At 45.1% G+C, this 17,424-nt stretch overlaps 1 protein-coding gene across 1 annotated transcript in view; it reads right to left on the reverse strand.

Moving 5' to 3' along the window:
* vps16 (VPS16 core subunit of CORVET and HOPS complexes) overlaps window positions 1–14,821 on the reverse strand; it is a 32,632-nt gene extending 17,811 nt beyond the window's left edge. Inside the window, exons 1-13 of the mRNA XM_054743063.2 lie at window positions 14,655–14,821; window positions 12,058–12,146; window positions 11,829–11,920; window positions 11,618–11,746; window positions 11,401–11,545; window positions 11,204–11,319; window positions 11,006–11,128; window positions 10,862–10,917; window positions 10,696–10,785; window positions 10,400–10,571; window positions 10,193–10,324; window positions 9,885–10,012; window positions 7,516–7,551 (exon numbers count right to left, since the gene is read on the reverse strand). Coding sequence (XP_054599038.1) covers window positions 7,516–7,551; window positions 9,885–10,012; window positions 10,193–10,324; window positions 10,400–10,571; window positions 10,696–10,785; window positions 10,862–10,917; window positions 11,006–11,128; window positions 11,204–11,319; window positions 11,401–11,545; window positions 11,618–11,746; window positions 11,829–11,920; window positions 12,058–12,146; window positions 14,655–14,704 — 1,358 coding nt within the window. The 5' untranslated portion in view covers window positions 14,705–14,821. The remainder of the gene's footprint in view (window positions 1–7,515; window positions 7,552–9,884; window positions 10,013–10,192; window positions 10,325–10,399; window positions 10,572–10,695; window positions 10,786–10,861; window positions 10,918–11,005; window positions 11,129–11,203; window positions 11,320–11,400; window positions 11,546–11,617; window positions 11,747–11,828; window positions 11,921–12,057; window positions 12,147–14,654) is intronic.
* Window positions 14,822–17,424: the final 2,603 nt, after the last annotated feature.

A 17,424-nucleotide genomic window follows, 5' to 3' on the forward strand; every position in this document is an offset into this window, starting at 1 on the left:
TGGTTGAGATATTGCTTCACTATGGAAGATGTTTTGCTTGGCAGTTTGTAGAATGATATATAAAGGGCAGTTAGAAGTAGATAGTCAGTGTGTGACAGTTAGTGTTGACACAAGTCGACGAGGTAGCACCGACAGGTGCAGGAAGAGAGAACAGTTATTCTCAGGAAGATTTTTAGAAGCAGCATCCTCCTAAGGGTATTTTTTTAATCTTAGATTTACTCTTTTTTGTATTTTTTAATCTTGAAATAAACTTTTTGGAAAAAGAATCCTCATTCTCGATTCTTAAAGGTCTCTTTTAGCCTTTGTGTGGGAGCCCCGACCAGATCTAAAGGAGAGGTAAGCCGCCTTAAACTGCTTGTTCCTGTGCTTCAGGACTTGTTTTCAGGTTGTGACAGATTAAGAAAAGATACCTTAGGTAATGGGAGCTAGTCTCCCCTCCTCCCTATTGTAGCAGGACACCCTAAGGATTATAAGTCATAATGGTTAGCTGGTTCAAACAGGCTCTGTTCTGCACGTGTGAAAAAGTCTCTGTTTAGCGTGGGAAGGTACCATTTCAAAGGGTGGATTAATTAGATTAATTGATAAATTCATGTTAGCCTGATCAACTAACAGGAATCATTTTCTAATTGCCATCGCCCACATTGCTGACAGAGGCGCAAATTAATCCTGATAGGACCCAAATAATAGTCAGCTGGATGGCCTCCAGTGAACTTCTGCCCTAGTATTTAAAACCATTAAATAACGGGTGATTTAAAAGGGAAGTGTGTTGTCACAGAAGAACAAGTACGGCCATCTCCATTCCACCTTAAAATAGAAAACAAATTCTAATTAGGGAGTCCAAACCAGGGTCTGTACAATAAAACTCACCTGCGGCCTCAACCTCCCTGAAAAAGCAGCGTATTCTAAGGTTCTAACGGAACCAATAAAAGTACACGCTCGCTTCATGACTACAGATTTAATTTGGTGATATTCTAAAAAGCTATTCTTATCTATTCCAAATTGGCAGACTATTATATTAAATGGGATGAAGTCCAATCCTTCACATATGTGTTCCATGTATAGGATTCTTTTATTTTTCCAGTCCAGAAGGTTCATCATTTTGTTATTTTGCAAAATATCAGGATTATTCCAGATAGGTGTGCGTCTGCATGGTATTAGTGAAGACTCTGTATTTTTTAGATACTCCCACCATGCTGTCAGAGAGAGAAAGAACAGTAATATCTGATTAAATCAGAGCTACTGTGATCGACCATGCTCATCTCCATGGTATGAGCATAAGGGAGGCTGGACAAAGGGTACCACCAAACATTAGTAGATTCACTGTGTCCACTATAATCCTATGATTTAGAGAAGAGAACCGGTAATTGCCTTTATGTGACATCATTGTACAGTATGTAAATGTTGGCAGCAATTATTGTACGACATTCTATAGAGCTGGTATGTCCCACCCATATGTAAAACCCCACTAGACCTCTAGATTTAGTAAAAATGCATCAATGCAAGTGAATGAAAGAAAAGCATTATTTTCTCACATTTACTTGCATTGACGATTTTTCTATCTAGAGGTCCAATGGAGTTGGCAAAAGGGGTGGGACTTACCAGCTCTTTGGACTGCACCACAGTGTAAGTGAAAACATGTTTCAGTACATCACTGTACCAATGCACTGTAGTATTGTAATGGGGTGTCGTTCTAACTGTTCATAGGCCTAGTATCTCATGTAAGTTTTTCTAACTCCATGTTCTCTATTTGTAGAGCTCAAAGACTGCCAAATGGGGGTGGGAGAACAGGTATGTTCTCCCCACACCAAGAGACCCTAATTGTTGATATGGTCCATGAGAAAAATGTCATTACACTGAGAGACATTTATCAGAAGATCACTGAGGACCATGTAAATTTTGAGGGTATCAATGGTGTCAGCCTCTCTACTGTCAATTGTGTCCTCAAGCACATCTGACTGTGCATTAAACAACTATACAGTGTCCTTTGATCACAATTCAGAAAGAGTCAAAGGGCAAAGATTACAGTATGTACATGTGGGCATATATCCAGACACATTTAAGGTTGATTTCTCTAAGTGATGATTTACTGTAGTGGCCTAAATCGCGTTCTGTATCACTTGCAAAACTATATCTATTTCAACAGAGGGAGTTTCAACAGGATGCAATGGAAAGACCCCATGAATACATCTACATGGATGAAGCTGGGTTTAATCTCACCAAAAGGAGGAGAGGTCATAATGTGATATGCCATCGGGCCATTGTTGGTGTTCCTGGGCAGCATGGTGGCAATGTCACATTATGTGCTGCCATGGGGTTGTCCACCATCATGCCAACCTGGGGCCCTGCAACACTCAAGTCTTATCATGTCCATCTTCTCTAGACCAGGTGTGATTATGCCCATGATCTCTAGACTAATTTCATTACAACTAAAATGAATTTAGAGCAAACCACTGGCTTAAACCTGGACTGTATACACTAAAGGGCAAATGGCCTGTATGATGTGCTTCAATGTAATCACAGCTTCTCTGGGGGCACACTGACAGAAGCAAGGCTCCCGTACACTGGTGCAACCAGTGCCTCAGACCACCACCAGCAGGTAAGGTTGGTTAAGAGTCTTGCCTAAAAATACAATGATAGTGAGTGACTGAGTGGCGCTCAACCCTGCAACCTTCCAATCATGGGGTAGGAGAAGTGTTAATCTTAACCCTCTACTACCATCCCCCACATAAATAACCTGTATTCTATATAGCTTGGGTTCTACAACCCACCAATGTGCTTTACAACACATCCGTGTGTGTGTGTGTGGGGGGGGGGGGGGGAGGGGTCTTCTGCTTATCCGTTTTCGGATCGCGGGGGCAGCAGCCTAAGTCGAGAGGCCTGGACTTCCCTCTCCCCAGCCATGTAGGCCAGCTCTTCCAGGGGAATCCTAAGGTGTTCCCTGGCCAGGCGAGAGACATAGTCCCTCCAACGTGTCCTGGGTCTCCCTTTAGGCCTCTTGCCGGTTGGTCGTGCCTGGAAAACCTCACCATGGAGGCATCCAGGAGGCATCCTAATCAGATGCCCGAGCTACCTCAACAGGCCTCTCTCAATGTGGAGTAGCAGGTCTAATCTGAGCCCCTCCCGGATGACCGAGCTTCTCACCCTTTCTCTAAGGAAGAGCCCAGACACCCTGCGGAGAAAACTCATTTCAGTCGCTTGTATCCATGATCTCCGTCTTTTGGTCACTACCCAAAGCTCATGACCATAAGTGAGGCTAGGAAAGTAAGTTGACCGGTATATCGAGAGCTTCGCTTTCTGGCTCAGCTCTCTCTTCACAGATAGGTACAACACCCATAGCCCTGCAGATGCAGCACCAATCCGCCAATCAATCTCATGCTCCAGTTTACCCATACTTGCTAACAAGACCCAGAGGTACTTAAAACTCCACTTGGGGCGGGACCTCATCCCTGACCCGGAGAAGGCATTATACACTTTTCCAAATCAAGACCATGGTCACGGATTTAGAGGAACTAATTCTCATCCCAGCTACTTCACACTCGGCTGTGAACTGCTCCAGTGTAATGTCCAGCAATGGTCAGTTTTTAGGTACAGTTTGACCATTCAACATCTGGTCAAAAAGGAGACACAAGACTGCATGTGTTCCCTTTAAATTGGCCTGCCTTCATCCAATTAGCTGGAGCTCAGAGTCTCTGCAGCTCTAAACACAGATAACGAAATGTCAATAGCATTCTCTCCTTGAGGTTCAATCTTTAAGGTCTTCTTGCCTCCATATGAACTGATCTGACCATGTTTATTATGTGAAGTGCCTTGAGATGACTCTTGTCATGATTTGGCGCTATAGAAATAAAACTGAATTGAATTGAATATAAGGAACATTCCAGCTCGGATCAGATGCTAAATCAATAATGATTCCCTAAATCAATATGAACTTCTACAACTTATAAGCTAGATAATGATTAACAGAGACGGTTTTACCATTAGGCATAGGTAGGCGGCCGCCTGGGGCCCCCTTGTGTTGGGGGGCCCCCTAGCCCTGACCACCGGCACCCCTCTGTTAATGTCACAATATTCTTATTACCAACCAGTGGCCGCAGACGGGATTGGACATGCGCACTTCTTATTACCATAATTCCTGAATCGTTCAAGATATCATTAAAATTCCAAAAGTGCTTAAAAGATTAAAAATGGGGCTTTTCGTGCATATACAATGCATTACGGTAGCCACCGGGATTCCCTGTCTTGAGCACAACAAATCACAACACAGATTCAGAGGCATGCTGAGTTTGTCATCCAAAATGTCCATTTTATAACTTTTGAATGGCTGATCAGATGCAAATAATTCCAACGGTTCCTAAAAGTACATACAAGCAGCTTTCCAACGATCTATAGCATGAAGCAATCGGAGTTATGGAAAATATCGCTACGAGGGGAAATCCTGCTGTACAGCCTGATTGAAACGGAGCGTAGCGCTGCGGTGAAAGCGGATAACGGAACGGGGAAGCTAATCAGCATAAAAAGCAGCATGAAACTATGGAAATGCCTCAAAGAAAATCAACAAGATCCATTAGGTGTCCCAGAAGGCTCATATCTGAAGACAGTGACCACGAAGAAGGACAGATCTCCAGTGAACCAGGATATGAACGTTTTTTTTTTAACAACCCTCAACTATTTGCTAATTGTAAGATACAGCTTCATTCCAGCATTATTTATCTTTTTACAATAAATAATTATTTTTGCTAAAACAAAAGTATTTGGTATAGCAGTGCACGGTGTGCAAGAGAAGCACCCCATGGCAGTGTGAGGTGCGCTCTGCCTGCAGCTGGAGAGAAACTGCTTCAAGGTCTACCACATCAAATAAAAATGTCTGAAAGTTTACAAAAATAAATGGTCTTAAAACTGCTAAAAATGATACCAAGGTTCATACTTTTTTAAGAATAGATGCATTACAGTTCAAAGTTTAATTTGTTCATTCCAAATTGTTCACCCAGTAATTTAGAAGTTCCTGTTCAGTAATAAATGTAAAAAATTCAAATTTGTTTTTTACTTTTTTCACTTTTAAGCTGATTTTTTTAAAGGCTTAAAAGCCTCTTAAAAGCTTTTATTTTCACTTCTGAAAGTGACGTCGTTTTTCTATGTAAACATCAAAAGGAAGCAGGAAGGAAAGACAATGGAAAATGTTTCAAGGGAGGAAAACATAGACCAAAATGGAAAATAGAAAAAAAAAACTAAGGCTAAAGCACAGGAGCACTGACAGGAAGAAGAAAGCAGAACAAATATTGAAAGCGCTCAAAGGGAGGGAAATACAGGAAAAAGAGGAGGACTAATAAAAAGGGAAAATAACTCATGTCGGAAGAGGGGAGAGTTTCGCAAATCCAGTTAAAGGTAAGATTGTCGAAAATTTAGTGTAAGGGGCCCCATGTCTGTGTTTGCCTTGGGCCCCCAAATTGCTAAATCCGCCCCTGATCATTAAATAAACATTTGTTTATTGCTACTTATTATAAATATAATATAATGAAAAGTTTCATTAATCTGTGCTCAATGATTGAAGTTTGAAATGAATATTAATGTTGTTTATATGGCAAGGTCATCACCATTTGCACTCACACAAGCTCAAGTAAGGTTAAATTGAACTTGTGACACATAAATAGCTTTTTACCTTAAAGATGGTTAATGCTTGACGCGTCCGCGAGGTCCGCAAGACTCTGCGCGGAAAAGTTGCGTCATTTTAACAACCACACCCCTCCACCGCGCCTCCGCACGGCCCAGAATTTCCGCAACACGCACCTCGGAAAATTTCTAACCACGCGGACAGACGGACGCGGAAAAACATGGCGGACTGGCAAGAACTAGTATGGCAGAGGTTCGTAAATACAAACATTTGTATGATTCAGCTCACAGAGATCACCGTGATCAACATGTTGTAAATAATTCTTGGAGAGAAATAGCCCGCACTGTCGGAAAAGACGAGGACGCTGTTAAAAATGCTGAAATGCCATGTTGTAAACAGTAATTTCTACTTCTACTATGGTGTAGTGTTGGATGCATGCCGTAGAGCTCCATGCTGCCCCGTTCAGTTTGGGAGAATATTGGCTCACCGCAGAGACGAGCCGCACGAACCATAAACGCTGTGAGTTGTGAAGTGCGTTCCATCCGTGAGCCGCATCACCGCACGGAAAGTGAATGCGTCAAGCATAAACCAAGCTTCAGTCAGAGCCTCCGTATCAAAGAAGGCGTGTTTCTGGTTTGTCTTTGTAATATTCCTCAACTTGTCAGCCTTTGGTTGGCTACACAAATCATAAAATGAGGACATCAAAACTGGATCACTCTCAGGTGATCTCTCAGTTGTAGAGAAAGCTTCAGACCGGCCACCTGAAGTAAAACCCTCTTTAACCATCAAAGTTTTTGACACGTCGTCAAAATATTTTTGCCCCTGCGAAGCTGATAAGCAACAGTTCCTGCAGAAAGAGCTGATATTGTTTAGACTTCTTAAGAGTCCCAGACGCGTGGTTCCATCCGTCTATTGTGACCTGGAGACAACTCTAAGACCGGTTTAGTGGGGCCGCAGTTTCTTTTACGGACCTCGGTGCCTGGAAGTCCGAGGACTTCGCCATTCCAGATCTATCACGAGGGTCTTAGAGTGGGTACGTAACCATGACAGATTGTGTCTGATGTGTTTTGATAATAACCAACTTCATAGCTTAACGCAAACCAAATTCTTTTACATCCAGAACTCAGCTCTCCTAGATAAAGAAGTTCTAACACCGCATAGGTTCATACATAACCTTTAGTTCCATCCATCACAGTAAAAGCTTAGTTAACTTGTCAAGTTTTAATTGTTTGTAAAATAAATTCTTACTTTTATAAACCGGTGGCACAGGAGTTAAGCGCTTGCCCCGTAATCGGAAGGCTGCAGGTTCAAGGCCCGCTCAGTCTTTCGCTGTCATTGTGTCCTTGGGCAAGACACTTAACCCACTTTGCCTGCTGGTGGTGGTCGGAGGGACCGGTGGCGCCTGTGTACGGCAGACTCACCTGTCAGTGCACCCCAGGGCAGCTATAGCTACAATGTAGCTCATCACTACCAGTGTGTGAATGTGTGTGTGAATGGGTGAATGATTGTGTTGTAAAGTGCCCTAACCCTAACCCAACGTACCCCACCTCCAGGCATGGTTCCAGAGGAGGGCCCCGGTGACCCGTGTCTGGGCGAGGGAACACCTTTTCCATTTATGTTTTTCTTCACAAGGAGTCTTTGGGCTGCACTTTGTCTCATCCCTCACCTAGGACCTGTATGCCATGGGTGACCCTACCAGAGGCATAAAGTCTCAGACAACATAGCTCCTAGAATCTTTGGGACACTCAAACCCCTCCACCACGGTAAGGTGGCAGACCAGGGAGGGGTTGGTAGACTGGTGCTTTATAAAAAACCTGAATTAAATTTAAAATAGAAGTGGGCCAGACATGGGACAGCTGAGACACAAGTAAGACATGAAGAAAAGCTGGCTGGAAGTTAAGACTCACCTGTCAATTAGCACCTGTAGAGTCATTTGTTTAAATCTGAGGTTGAAGGTCAAGAATCTGTCTCCATAGAAATAGCCTGATCGTCATCGTCAACGTTATTTCTATAACACTTTCCATCAACCAGGAGACAAGTCAAAGTGCTGAACACGCAAAAAAGAAGAAATTAAAATTGTGCTAGTTTTGCGTAAGTAAGATGTTGAGTGTGTTATCCAGAGCCAAACAGCTTCAAGGGGCAGAGCTAAAGGGATTTGAACCAACGACCATGTATATGTGTTCGGTGTGGTTGTACGATGACACACAGCAAGTTTAAAGCAATTGTGACCTTGTTACTAGTTAGCTACCACCACAATATTACAAGTAATTATTTGTTGTCTAGAGAAAAAAAATCTATCATGTTAAGCTAAATCCACGATGCATTTGCATCCTCTACTCAGAGGATTACACTCCCGGTAATTTGGTCTTCCAGCTCTCCGTAGCCGTTTCCTGACTACGCGGGGGAAGGGTTTGGCCCGTCTCTCTACACAAACAGGATAAACAATATGATCAATATGATTTTTTTATCGATACGCTTTATTTCTATATCGTCCAGCCCTAATCAAAAATAATAATTGTTGAATGTTTTTTCAGTCAACCACACTTTTAAACACTCAATATAAGCACCCTAAACCCTGCTCTGAAACAAACTGGGATGTCTTGTAAATTAGCCAAGACAGGCGTGATGCGTTCCTACATTCTGGAGACAGTCAGGAATCTAGTTGCAGAATTTTGGGCAAGCTGGAGCCGAGTTAATGCAGTGTTACTAACTCCAGAGTAAAGGGAGTTGCAGTTGTCTAGGCCTGAAGTAATAAAAACTTGGACTCCTGTCTCCAAGTGTGCATGGGACACTAGCAGCTTGTTCTTGGATAGGTGCCGAAGATAGAAAAAGCAAGAGCGCATCATTCCATTTATACTCATCTCTAGCTTAACCCTTTAGGCCCTAGGCCTTTTTTCTGTGGGCTCTGGAGCCTCCCAATTGGGGGCCTTTGGAGTTTCATGTCCCAAGTGTCAGTGATTGTTTGCATTCCCCGAGCACAGCTACAGCTGCAATCATAAGTTTAGATTGTAAACAAAGCATTGTTTGGTTTTTGATACATTAAGATAAAATAATACTAGAACTTTATTTTAGAAGAGCTGCCCTGTGTGAAAGTGCTGACAGGATGGAGGTTGTGAGTTCAAATTCCATTTAGGAAATTTAGTCTATTGTTTTATTTATTCCAGGGGTCCTCAACTAAATTTGTTCAAGGTTTTTTTTTCCCAGCAGACACCAGAGAAGGTCAGATGCTCTTCTAAAATAAAGTTCAAATATCATTGTATCTTCATTTATTACAGTTTAAAATGGCCTTGTTTCCCATCCGGGCTGTTTGATTGTGGTTTTAGTTGTGTTTGGTTAGTGTGGACAGTTGTAGATGTTTGGGACATGAAACTGTAGAGGCCCCCAATTGGGGGGGTGTTAGGGTTAAACAGGTCAAGTGAAGCCTCCAACTTCACACCCAGATCAGGGACAGGACCCTTTTTAAAGGGTGCCAAAGAAGAAGGGTCCATTTCCTGCTTTGAGGCAAGATTAACATTCGGGCTAAATACAATGGTCCCTGTTTTTCCCACACGGATCGTTCTGCTACCGTCCGTGACAGAAGAGGACGGGGCGGCCACTTGGCCTGGTGACCCACCAGGCTTATGATGCGACGGGGGAAACCCTGGAATAATGTGGTCTACAGGGTCTAAGAATAGCAGAATCCCCGTATCCCCTGAGTCACTGGCTGAGATCACGTGATGAAAACTTTTAAAAGAGTGGACTCAGCACTGCGCCCATCTTTAAAACCAGACTGGAACACTTCTAAACAGCCATGCTCGTCCAAAACCAACATCAGCTGCTGGTACACAAACTTCTCCAACACTTTAAAGTTTAAGTCCAGAATCATCATCACACACCGGTGAAATTACATCTCCACATTTGACCCATCCTACTGGAGGGCAGCGGTGAGCTGCAGGTGGAGCCGCGCTCAGGAACCATTTGGTGGTTCAACCCTTCAATCCAACCCCTTAAACCTGAGTGTCAGAGAGGAATTGGGTCCCATTTTTAAAGTCTTTGGAATGACCTGACCAGTTTTGAACCTGATCTCCCAGTCACAGAGCAGACCCCCTACCACTAGGCCACTGAGCTGGTAAGCAGAGAGAAGTGGTAGCTGTGACAGACCTAAAGTTTGCTAGGTCAGTCGAATCATGGCCTGGCTTCAGATGTAGCACCACAGCATTGTTAAAATATGTTCGGTCAACACATGGAGCACCAAACTACATTTCCCACAATGCTACTGTGAAGCACAAAAGGATACTGGGTATGAGTGAGCGGCATTCCAACGCTGGTCTCTCTGACGGCGTTCAGGACACGTAGCTCTCGGCAGGTCGTCACAAAAGGATCAGGACCAAATTCAGTCAGGAAACACTTTCCAAAGGACGCCGCCTGGTGGACGAGATATCCTATTACACCACTTCACACATCCTCAACTCACCTGGTACTGGGCGATAAATTGTTCAATGGCTAATTCAAATCAGCCATTTATGAACATTTGATTTTTAGAAAACTGGATTTCTTTATGGGGCTTCTGTTGGCCCAGAGTTTGGACACATCTGGAGATCTCACCCTCATCAGGGCCTTCTGGGTGTCCGTGTCATACTCATGACCTGCTGCCTCCACACACTGCTGGACAGCATCTCCCAGAACGTTTTGCTCCTTGATTTCCCTCAGGTACTCATCTGCCTTCTGACTGCATTTCTATACAAACAGGACATCACACATCACAGCTGAGACACCGGCCGGACATCAGCAGGTGAGCTCTGACAGGTGTACCTCGTACTCCCGGTGGGCCTCCAGCAGCAGAGCTCCAGGAGCCATGGAGGCAATCTTAAAGATGTCCTGACAAACAAGAGGAACCTCCTGAAGAAGCTCCTGACTGGTCAAGCTGATGATCCGAACTCCGTCCAGTTCTCCCACTAACACAGACTGATCCTCCAGAGGAAACCTGGGTTTGGAGTCAAGGGGTCACTGAGAAGAGACCGGTTCTGACCCAATATGGAAAACCAGACCAGAACCACCACCAGATCTAGGACTAAGATCATGTCTAGGATGGGATCTGTTAAGGATACTGGATGGTGTCGTTACACACTCCAACCACCAGGAGCAGTCTATCCCACATCAACACTACAGAAGGCTGCTGGGTTTTCGGTCTGCGGCACCTGCACAGGTGAACACAGTGAAAAACCACTAACCCAGGTGAGCGGCTGAACAAACAGGCGAGCGGCTGAAACGTACCAGACCATCTGTTTTGGCGTTTCCTTCTGATTTGTGTCAACTCCACTCAGCTTGTCCTGAGGCAGAAGAAAAAAAAAAACACCTGTCGATGATCCACACTGGCAAAGCCCTGCCCACTTTAAAAAAAGTCAGAAATCTCCTTACCTGTAGGTTGGACAGGCCAGTCCACAGGTGTCCAGTGTCAGTAAAAAGAGCCAGGTATTTATAGCTGAAAGAAACGGACATATGGACTATGCTTCCAGCCTGAGGACTGAGACCTGGAGGACACTGAAGATGTAAAGACAGGAATGAGACAGATCAATCCGACATCACCTGGACACCTGCCAGTAGACGTGTTCTTACCACAGCAGTACAGGACGTGTTGTCCAGGACAAAGAGTTCTGGTCCAGTGGACAGCAGGACTTTAGTCTGTCTGTCCTGAGTGAGAACAACCCAGCAGGACGGCTTTCCCTGTAGACCTGACAAGATAAGACAGGTGGGTGTCAGAGGTAGGTAGGAGACCGTTGTCTTAGGGACAAAAACACCCAGGGAACAACTACCTGGAACTTCAGGTAACCTGCGGAGCTTCAGGTCCTCAATGTTTGTTGCCAAGGTGAAGTGGGAGGAGCCTGTTAGTATGGCAATACCCGTTCCATAAGGCGAGTGGAACACCTTTGCCTCAAACACCTGACTCTGGACCACTTCCTGAAGACAAAGAACAATAAGTCAACAGACTCACCTGTCCTACGGCGACAGGTAGCTAATCAAAAGGCTCACCTGTCCCATACTAAAGTGTCTCTTGAAGGATCCAAAGAGGTCATAGATCAGGACAGTTCCGTCCTCCTGAACACACAGCAGCTCATCACTGACCGACCAGCCCAGGTGGACCACTGGACCGCTCTTCCACTAGAAGAACCAGGTGAGACAGGTGTGAATAAAGCTGAGGTGTGACGGGCTGTTGAGGAACTCAGGTGGCTTTCTGACTCACGGGGAAGCTGGTGATGGATGCTCCCGATGCAGAATAAATCTCTAACTGAGGACGGGAACTGGGAGAACGTCTGTGGGGTTCTCGTAGCAGAGCTGGGACAGAAACGTCGCGTTCACAAAGAAACCAACAATAACACACACCTAATTCTTGTTTACTGTAAACAGCTGTTGTCATCAGCAATAGTAGCTTTTGTTTACAAACAAACATCTGTAAACAACAAAGAACTCACCGACGGGTCCTCCATAAGGAGCTGCTGCCACCAAACTGTCTCCAAGTCCATCTCTGATGTTCCAGGACATCTGATACAGCTCTGTCTTCCTGCAAGCGCACAGAAGATTACTTACACGCACGAGCGCAGCGCCGCCTTATCCGGTTTCTAGAATCTCACACCAGACTCTGTTCATATTTCAGACATTTAAACGCTTCTGTGTGTGACGTGGACGGCCCGAAGACCCAGACCGGTGAATATGACGTCAGTGTCAGCAGTCTGAGTATTTCGTTACTGACGGAGTTTGCAGGAAGAAGATGATCTTTCCTATAGCGCCTCTCAAGATAAAAATCATGAGGCGCTTCACACAAAAAAAATAAATAAATAAGGCATAAAAATTTCTAAAATGATTAAAAATATGTTTAAAAGGAGAAAAGAAAAATCATTTGAGGGAAGGGAGAGAGAGAGAATGAACAGGAAAGAGGGAAATGTGTGGATCCCAGGAAAGGTGGAGTTGGTAGAAAGAGCAGAACAAGGACAGGGTGATGATGAAGGTCCCACCAGAGCCTGAACAGGTGAGTTTAAAGGAGACCACTGAGTCCACTGATATCAGCTCAGGGGGAGAGAGGTCCAGAGTCTGGGGTTCACAGCAGCAGATGACATGTCACCTTTGACCACTAGCCTGGTGCTAGACAACCAGTAGGCTTTGGTCACTGGACCTCAGAGACCTGCTGGGGGTGTAGGGACTGAGAAGATCACTAATGTATGATGGTGCTTGTCCATGTAAGGCCCTATAGACCAGAACCAGGATCTTGAAATGAACCCTGAAGTTGACAGAGAGAGAGGTGCAGTAGTCCAAGCGTGAGGAGATGAAGGTGTGGAGAACTGTCTCAAGTTCAGAGCGGGACAGAATGGGACTCAGCTTAGCAATGTTCCTGAGATGGAAGAAGGAAGAGCGAACAAGAGAACTGACAAGCGAATCCAGGGTGAGAGCTGGGTCAAAGGTCACACCAAGATTCCTGACAGAAGGTTTGGTGTGGGAAGCAAGATGACCAAGAGAGTCTCTGACTTTGGGAACCAGCTTGTCTGGAGCACAGATGAGGATCTCAGTCTTATCTTCATTCAGCTGTAGAAAGCTCCCAGCCATCCAGGTTTTGATAGAGTCTAAGCAGGAGTGTAACAGCTGCAGCTTAGACATCTCATGGGGCTTAAAGGAGATGTACAGTTGGATGTCATCTACATAAAGACGGTAGGAGATTCCTTTGAAGGAGCTCAGGATGTGCTGAAGAGGAAGCAGATAGAGGAGGAAGAGCAGAGGCCCCAGCACAGAACCTTGTGGGACACCATGGGTAAGAGAGGTGGTGGAGGACCTAAACTTGGAGACGGCCACAGAAAAGGAATGCTCAGAAAGATAAGAGAACCATTCCAGAGCAGATCCTGATAGGCCTACCCAGTCTCTCAGCCTCTCCAGTAGCAGGTGATGGTCAAGTGTCAAAGGCTGCAGTCAGGTCCAGCAGGACCAGAACAGAACAGTCCCCTGCATCACTGTGAGTCAGAAGGTCATTAGAGACCCTAAGAAGAGCTGTTTCAGTAGAACGAGCTCTACAAAAACCTGACTGGAAGCTATCATAGATGTTATGTTCATCAAGAGCAGCTGTGAGTTGTTTAGCCACAACCTTTTCCAAGATCTTGGAGATGAACGGAAGTTTAGAGATGGGTCTGAAGCTGCTATGGAGAGAGGGGTCGAGACTCGGTTTTTTAAGAAGCGGGTGGATTACAGCGTTGTTAAAGTAAGCAAGGACCTGACCAGAAACCAGAGAAGCATTAATTATAGAGAGCACGCTGGGACCGATGGACTGAAAAGCACTTTTAAACAAAGATGAGGGTAAGATGTGGAGGGGGCATGCAGAGGTCTTCATAGAGTTAACTAGTTTGGTTAACTCAGGCAAAGAAACAGGAGCAAAGCTATCTAGGATGATGGGCCTGGTTGGAGTCGGGAGAGGCGGCGATAAGGTTGAAGGAGAGATGCTAGATCTAACCTTACTGACTTTGTCCACAAAGAAAGACAGAAATTTTTCAGTCTGCAACAGAGTGGATGGAGGCTGTATGAGAGGCAGGAGAGACGATGCTGCTGTTAAACAGCACATTGGAGTTCCCTTTTCTCTGGGACACCAGGATGGAGAAATACCCTCGTGACGCTGACTGCAGAGTTAAAGGATGTCAGAAGATCCTTTAGAGGCAGTAGATGGACGTAGAGACGGATTTCTTCCACAAGCGCTCAACTTTTCTGCATTGGTGCTTCAGGCTGCTGTCATTAAACCAGGAAGTAGGGTTTACTGCAGGACAGATGTTGTCGAGGATGGAGAGGAAGAGGAAGTCGCCTGTAACTAGTAAACAGACGCCAGGCAGAAAAGTCACGAACCTACCTGCTAAGAAACAGCTGCATTAAAACAGATGTTTACTTCCACCCTAAACAACTATCAGCAGCCTGTGGGCGCGTGCACATCTGCAGTTCCTAAACAGACTGGAAGCGCGTGCACAGCTTGTTTACAGATAGCTAACATCGGTTAGCCGCGGATGCTAGCTAATGGAGAGCGAGAGGACGGCGGTACACTGACCGATAAAAGGCGTCTCCCATTGGGTTCCAGTTCGCTGTGATGAACGCCATGCTGGTTCGGTCTGGACCGGGAGAACTTCTATCACTGCCCGTTGCCGAAAGGCCGCTGGTGTTTCATTATTGGTGTGTGGGTCAGCTGACGCGCTTCTTCGCCTTGCTTTAGTTGGATGACAACATAAAATAGCGCCACCAGATGGAGGGGCGGACGTATGACACATACACACACACGCACACATGCGCGCGTGAACACGCACACGTGCGAACACACACGCACACATTCGCGCGTGCACACACACACAACAAGCACGTTCAACGATGAGGCAAATGTGCATGGTCGTCTGTGCCACAGACTCTGTGGAGTGAATTTGTGGAACAGTTTTAATGATAATTAGAAATGTGTGAATATAAATGAGTTTGAACAACAAAGTCCCATTGCAGATGTTTACTGATGTAGCAGAGCTGTGAGTGCTCTGTACAGCGGTGTGTTGATGGGTGAGGTTGGAGAAGTCTTTCAGAATTAAAAGTGAACTCACTTCCTGTTTCCCCAGTTCATCCAGAGCTCCGAGTTCATCCAAAGCTCACAGCTCATGCTAAATGACCATCCTATGGAGAATCAACCAGATGTTTCAGCAGAATAATTTTAGCAGCACATGAACCATCCTTTTTTAGAACAATCTACTAACTCAATTCACCACCCACGCATCAGACGTGAAACCGTCCACCAGAAGCCACCTGGGAAGTATCTTCTGACCAGTCGTGCATATGCTGAGGGTGTCTACGATCTTCAGATTCATCAGAAGTCCACTCACTCGCTCTGAGAGACGGCTTCGCCCGCAGACCGGATCTCCAGAGCTTCCGTGTGTAGACTAAACAATGGCGTCAGAGTGGTTGATATTAATCTGATAACTTGTTAAATTACGTCCAACAGCCAAATGTATTTTATAACCCAGACATCACACCTTTCTGAGTCACTTAGAAAACTCCTAAAGACAAGTGATCTCTCACCAAATAGAATATTTACTAAGAAATCACAATATATCTATAGACACATTGCTTTGTCTTTGCCTTTGTGTGTGTATGTGTGTGTGTGTGTGTGTGTGTGTGTGTGTGTGTGTGTGTGTGTGTGTGTGTGTGTGTGTGTGTGTGTGTGTGTGTGTGTGTGTGTGTGTGTGTGTGTATGTGTCGAGTCTGACGCAGTGTTGGAAAGTTGTGTGGTTGTGCCATACAGGTGTAAAGGTACAGAAGCAGATAAAGAGAGGAAAGGAAAATACAGATACAGGTTAAAAAAGAAGAAAGAACTAAAAAGAAAAGGTGGTAGGGGTGTGAAGTGGTGATGAACAGGTGATCTCATCATCTAGAATACGGATTTAGCAGCTGTTTTAATCCTGACGTGATCAAACCCAGTGAATCCTGATAAGAATAATAAATGTCTGACCTGATGTTGGGCTAATACAGCCAGTCAGTCACTCCTCGCTCCTTGTAAAGCTTATTGTCCACATGAAGCTTATCCACCGAGATGACAGCTCTCTTCTCATCCTGGATAAAGTTTTTGCGCAGCGGAAAGAGGACTCGGCGCCGATCCAGAATTTCCTTAGGGAACTGATCATTGACGCTGAAATCTTTCCCTTTGAGCTCTCTTCCGTGACCTTTAACAAGATTCTTCTGCTTAAAATGTTCAAATTTAGCCACGATGGGACGAGGTCTTCTGCTGTCCCCTCTTTTAGCTCCAAGGCGATGTACCCGGTGAAAGGTGATGTTTTTTTACCGTTTCTTCGGGTATCTTCATTTGGGTCTGGAGAAAGTTTTTTATTGTTTGCTTGCAGTTCTCCGCCCCTCCCACCTGCTCTGGCAGGCCTGCAAACACCAGATTATCCCTCATGGTACAGGCCTGAAGGTCCAAAACCGTCTCCTTCAGAGTTCTGTTGTCCTGGGTGATCCACGTCATTCCCTCTTCCAGAGAAGAAACGGACTCCCGCAGAGATGCGTTCTCAGCAGCGAGCCGCTCAACCTGCTCCTGACTGAACTCCAGAGATGATCGGAGGTTCTGAAACTCCTGGTGAAGAACGTCGAGCAGATGAAGTCGCCCCTCAAATCCCAGAAGCCGTTTATCAATAGAATCTAATAATTCTAATACGTCCTTCCGGGGAGATGAGGCCTCAGGCGAGTCCTGACGGCTCCTCTTGATCCCAGGTGTTTCAGGCTCAGCTGCTGATTTCTTTGGACCCATGACGAAAACTTCAAAAACTTTGTCAATATAATTTAACAAACTTTCTAAATTTCCTTCACTTACCTCCAGATTGAGCGAGTTATACTTACCAGATTATTTTTTCGTTGTCAGTAGTTAAATTAGGCAAAAATGCATCTAAATTGTTTGTGAATGTTTGCTAAAGAGCTGCCATCAACTTCAAACACTGCTTTGTCCGGTGATCGGCCGTCAGCGCATGCGCATCTCCCCCTGGTGAGCAGCTAAAACTCCTTAAGGGAGAAGCACCACATCTTATCCTCTTCAGAGAGGAATCTATAACCCACATCACTGGGACTTTTCTCCAGGACAGCGTAATTATTATTATTATTCATCAACCATTATTGTTCATTTCATGATAAACTCATATGAGCTGAAAATGATCACTTTATTCAGAGGCATGAGGAATCCTGTGCTATAGGCTTCAACTGGAGTCTCAGTGCCACCATCAACCCCCCTTTGGCAGGTGGTGTTCCCACCGCAGGGTGCGAAGTCTCAGGTGGAGTGTCACTGCAACTGTCACCCTCCC

The sequence above is a fragment of the Nothobranchius furzeri genome, chromosome 14, assembly GCF_043380555.1.
Source record: "Nothobranchius furzeri strain GRZ-AD chromosome 14, NfurGRZ-RIMD1, whole genome shotgun sequence".
NCBI lineage: Eukaryota > Metazoa > Chordata > Actinopteri > Cyprinodontiformes > Nothobranchiidae > Nothobranchius > Nothobranchius furzeri.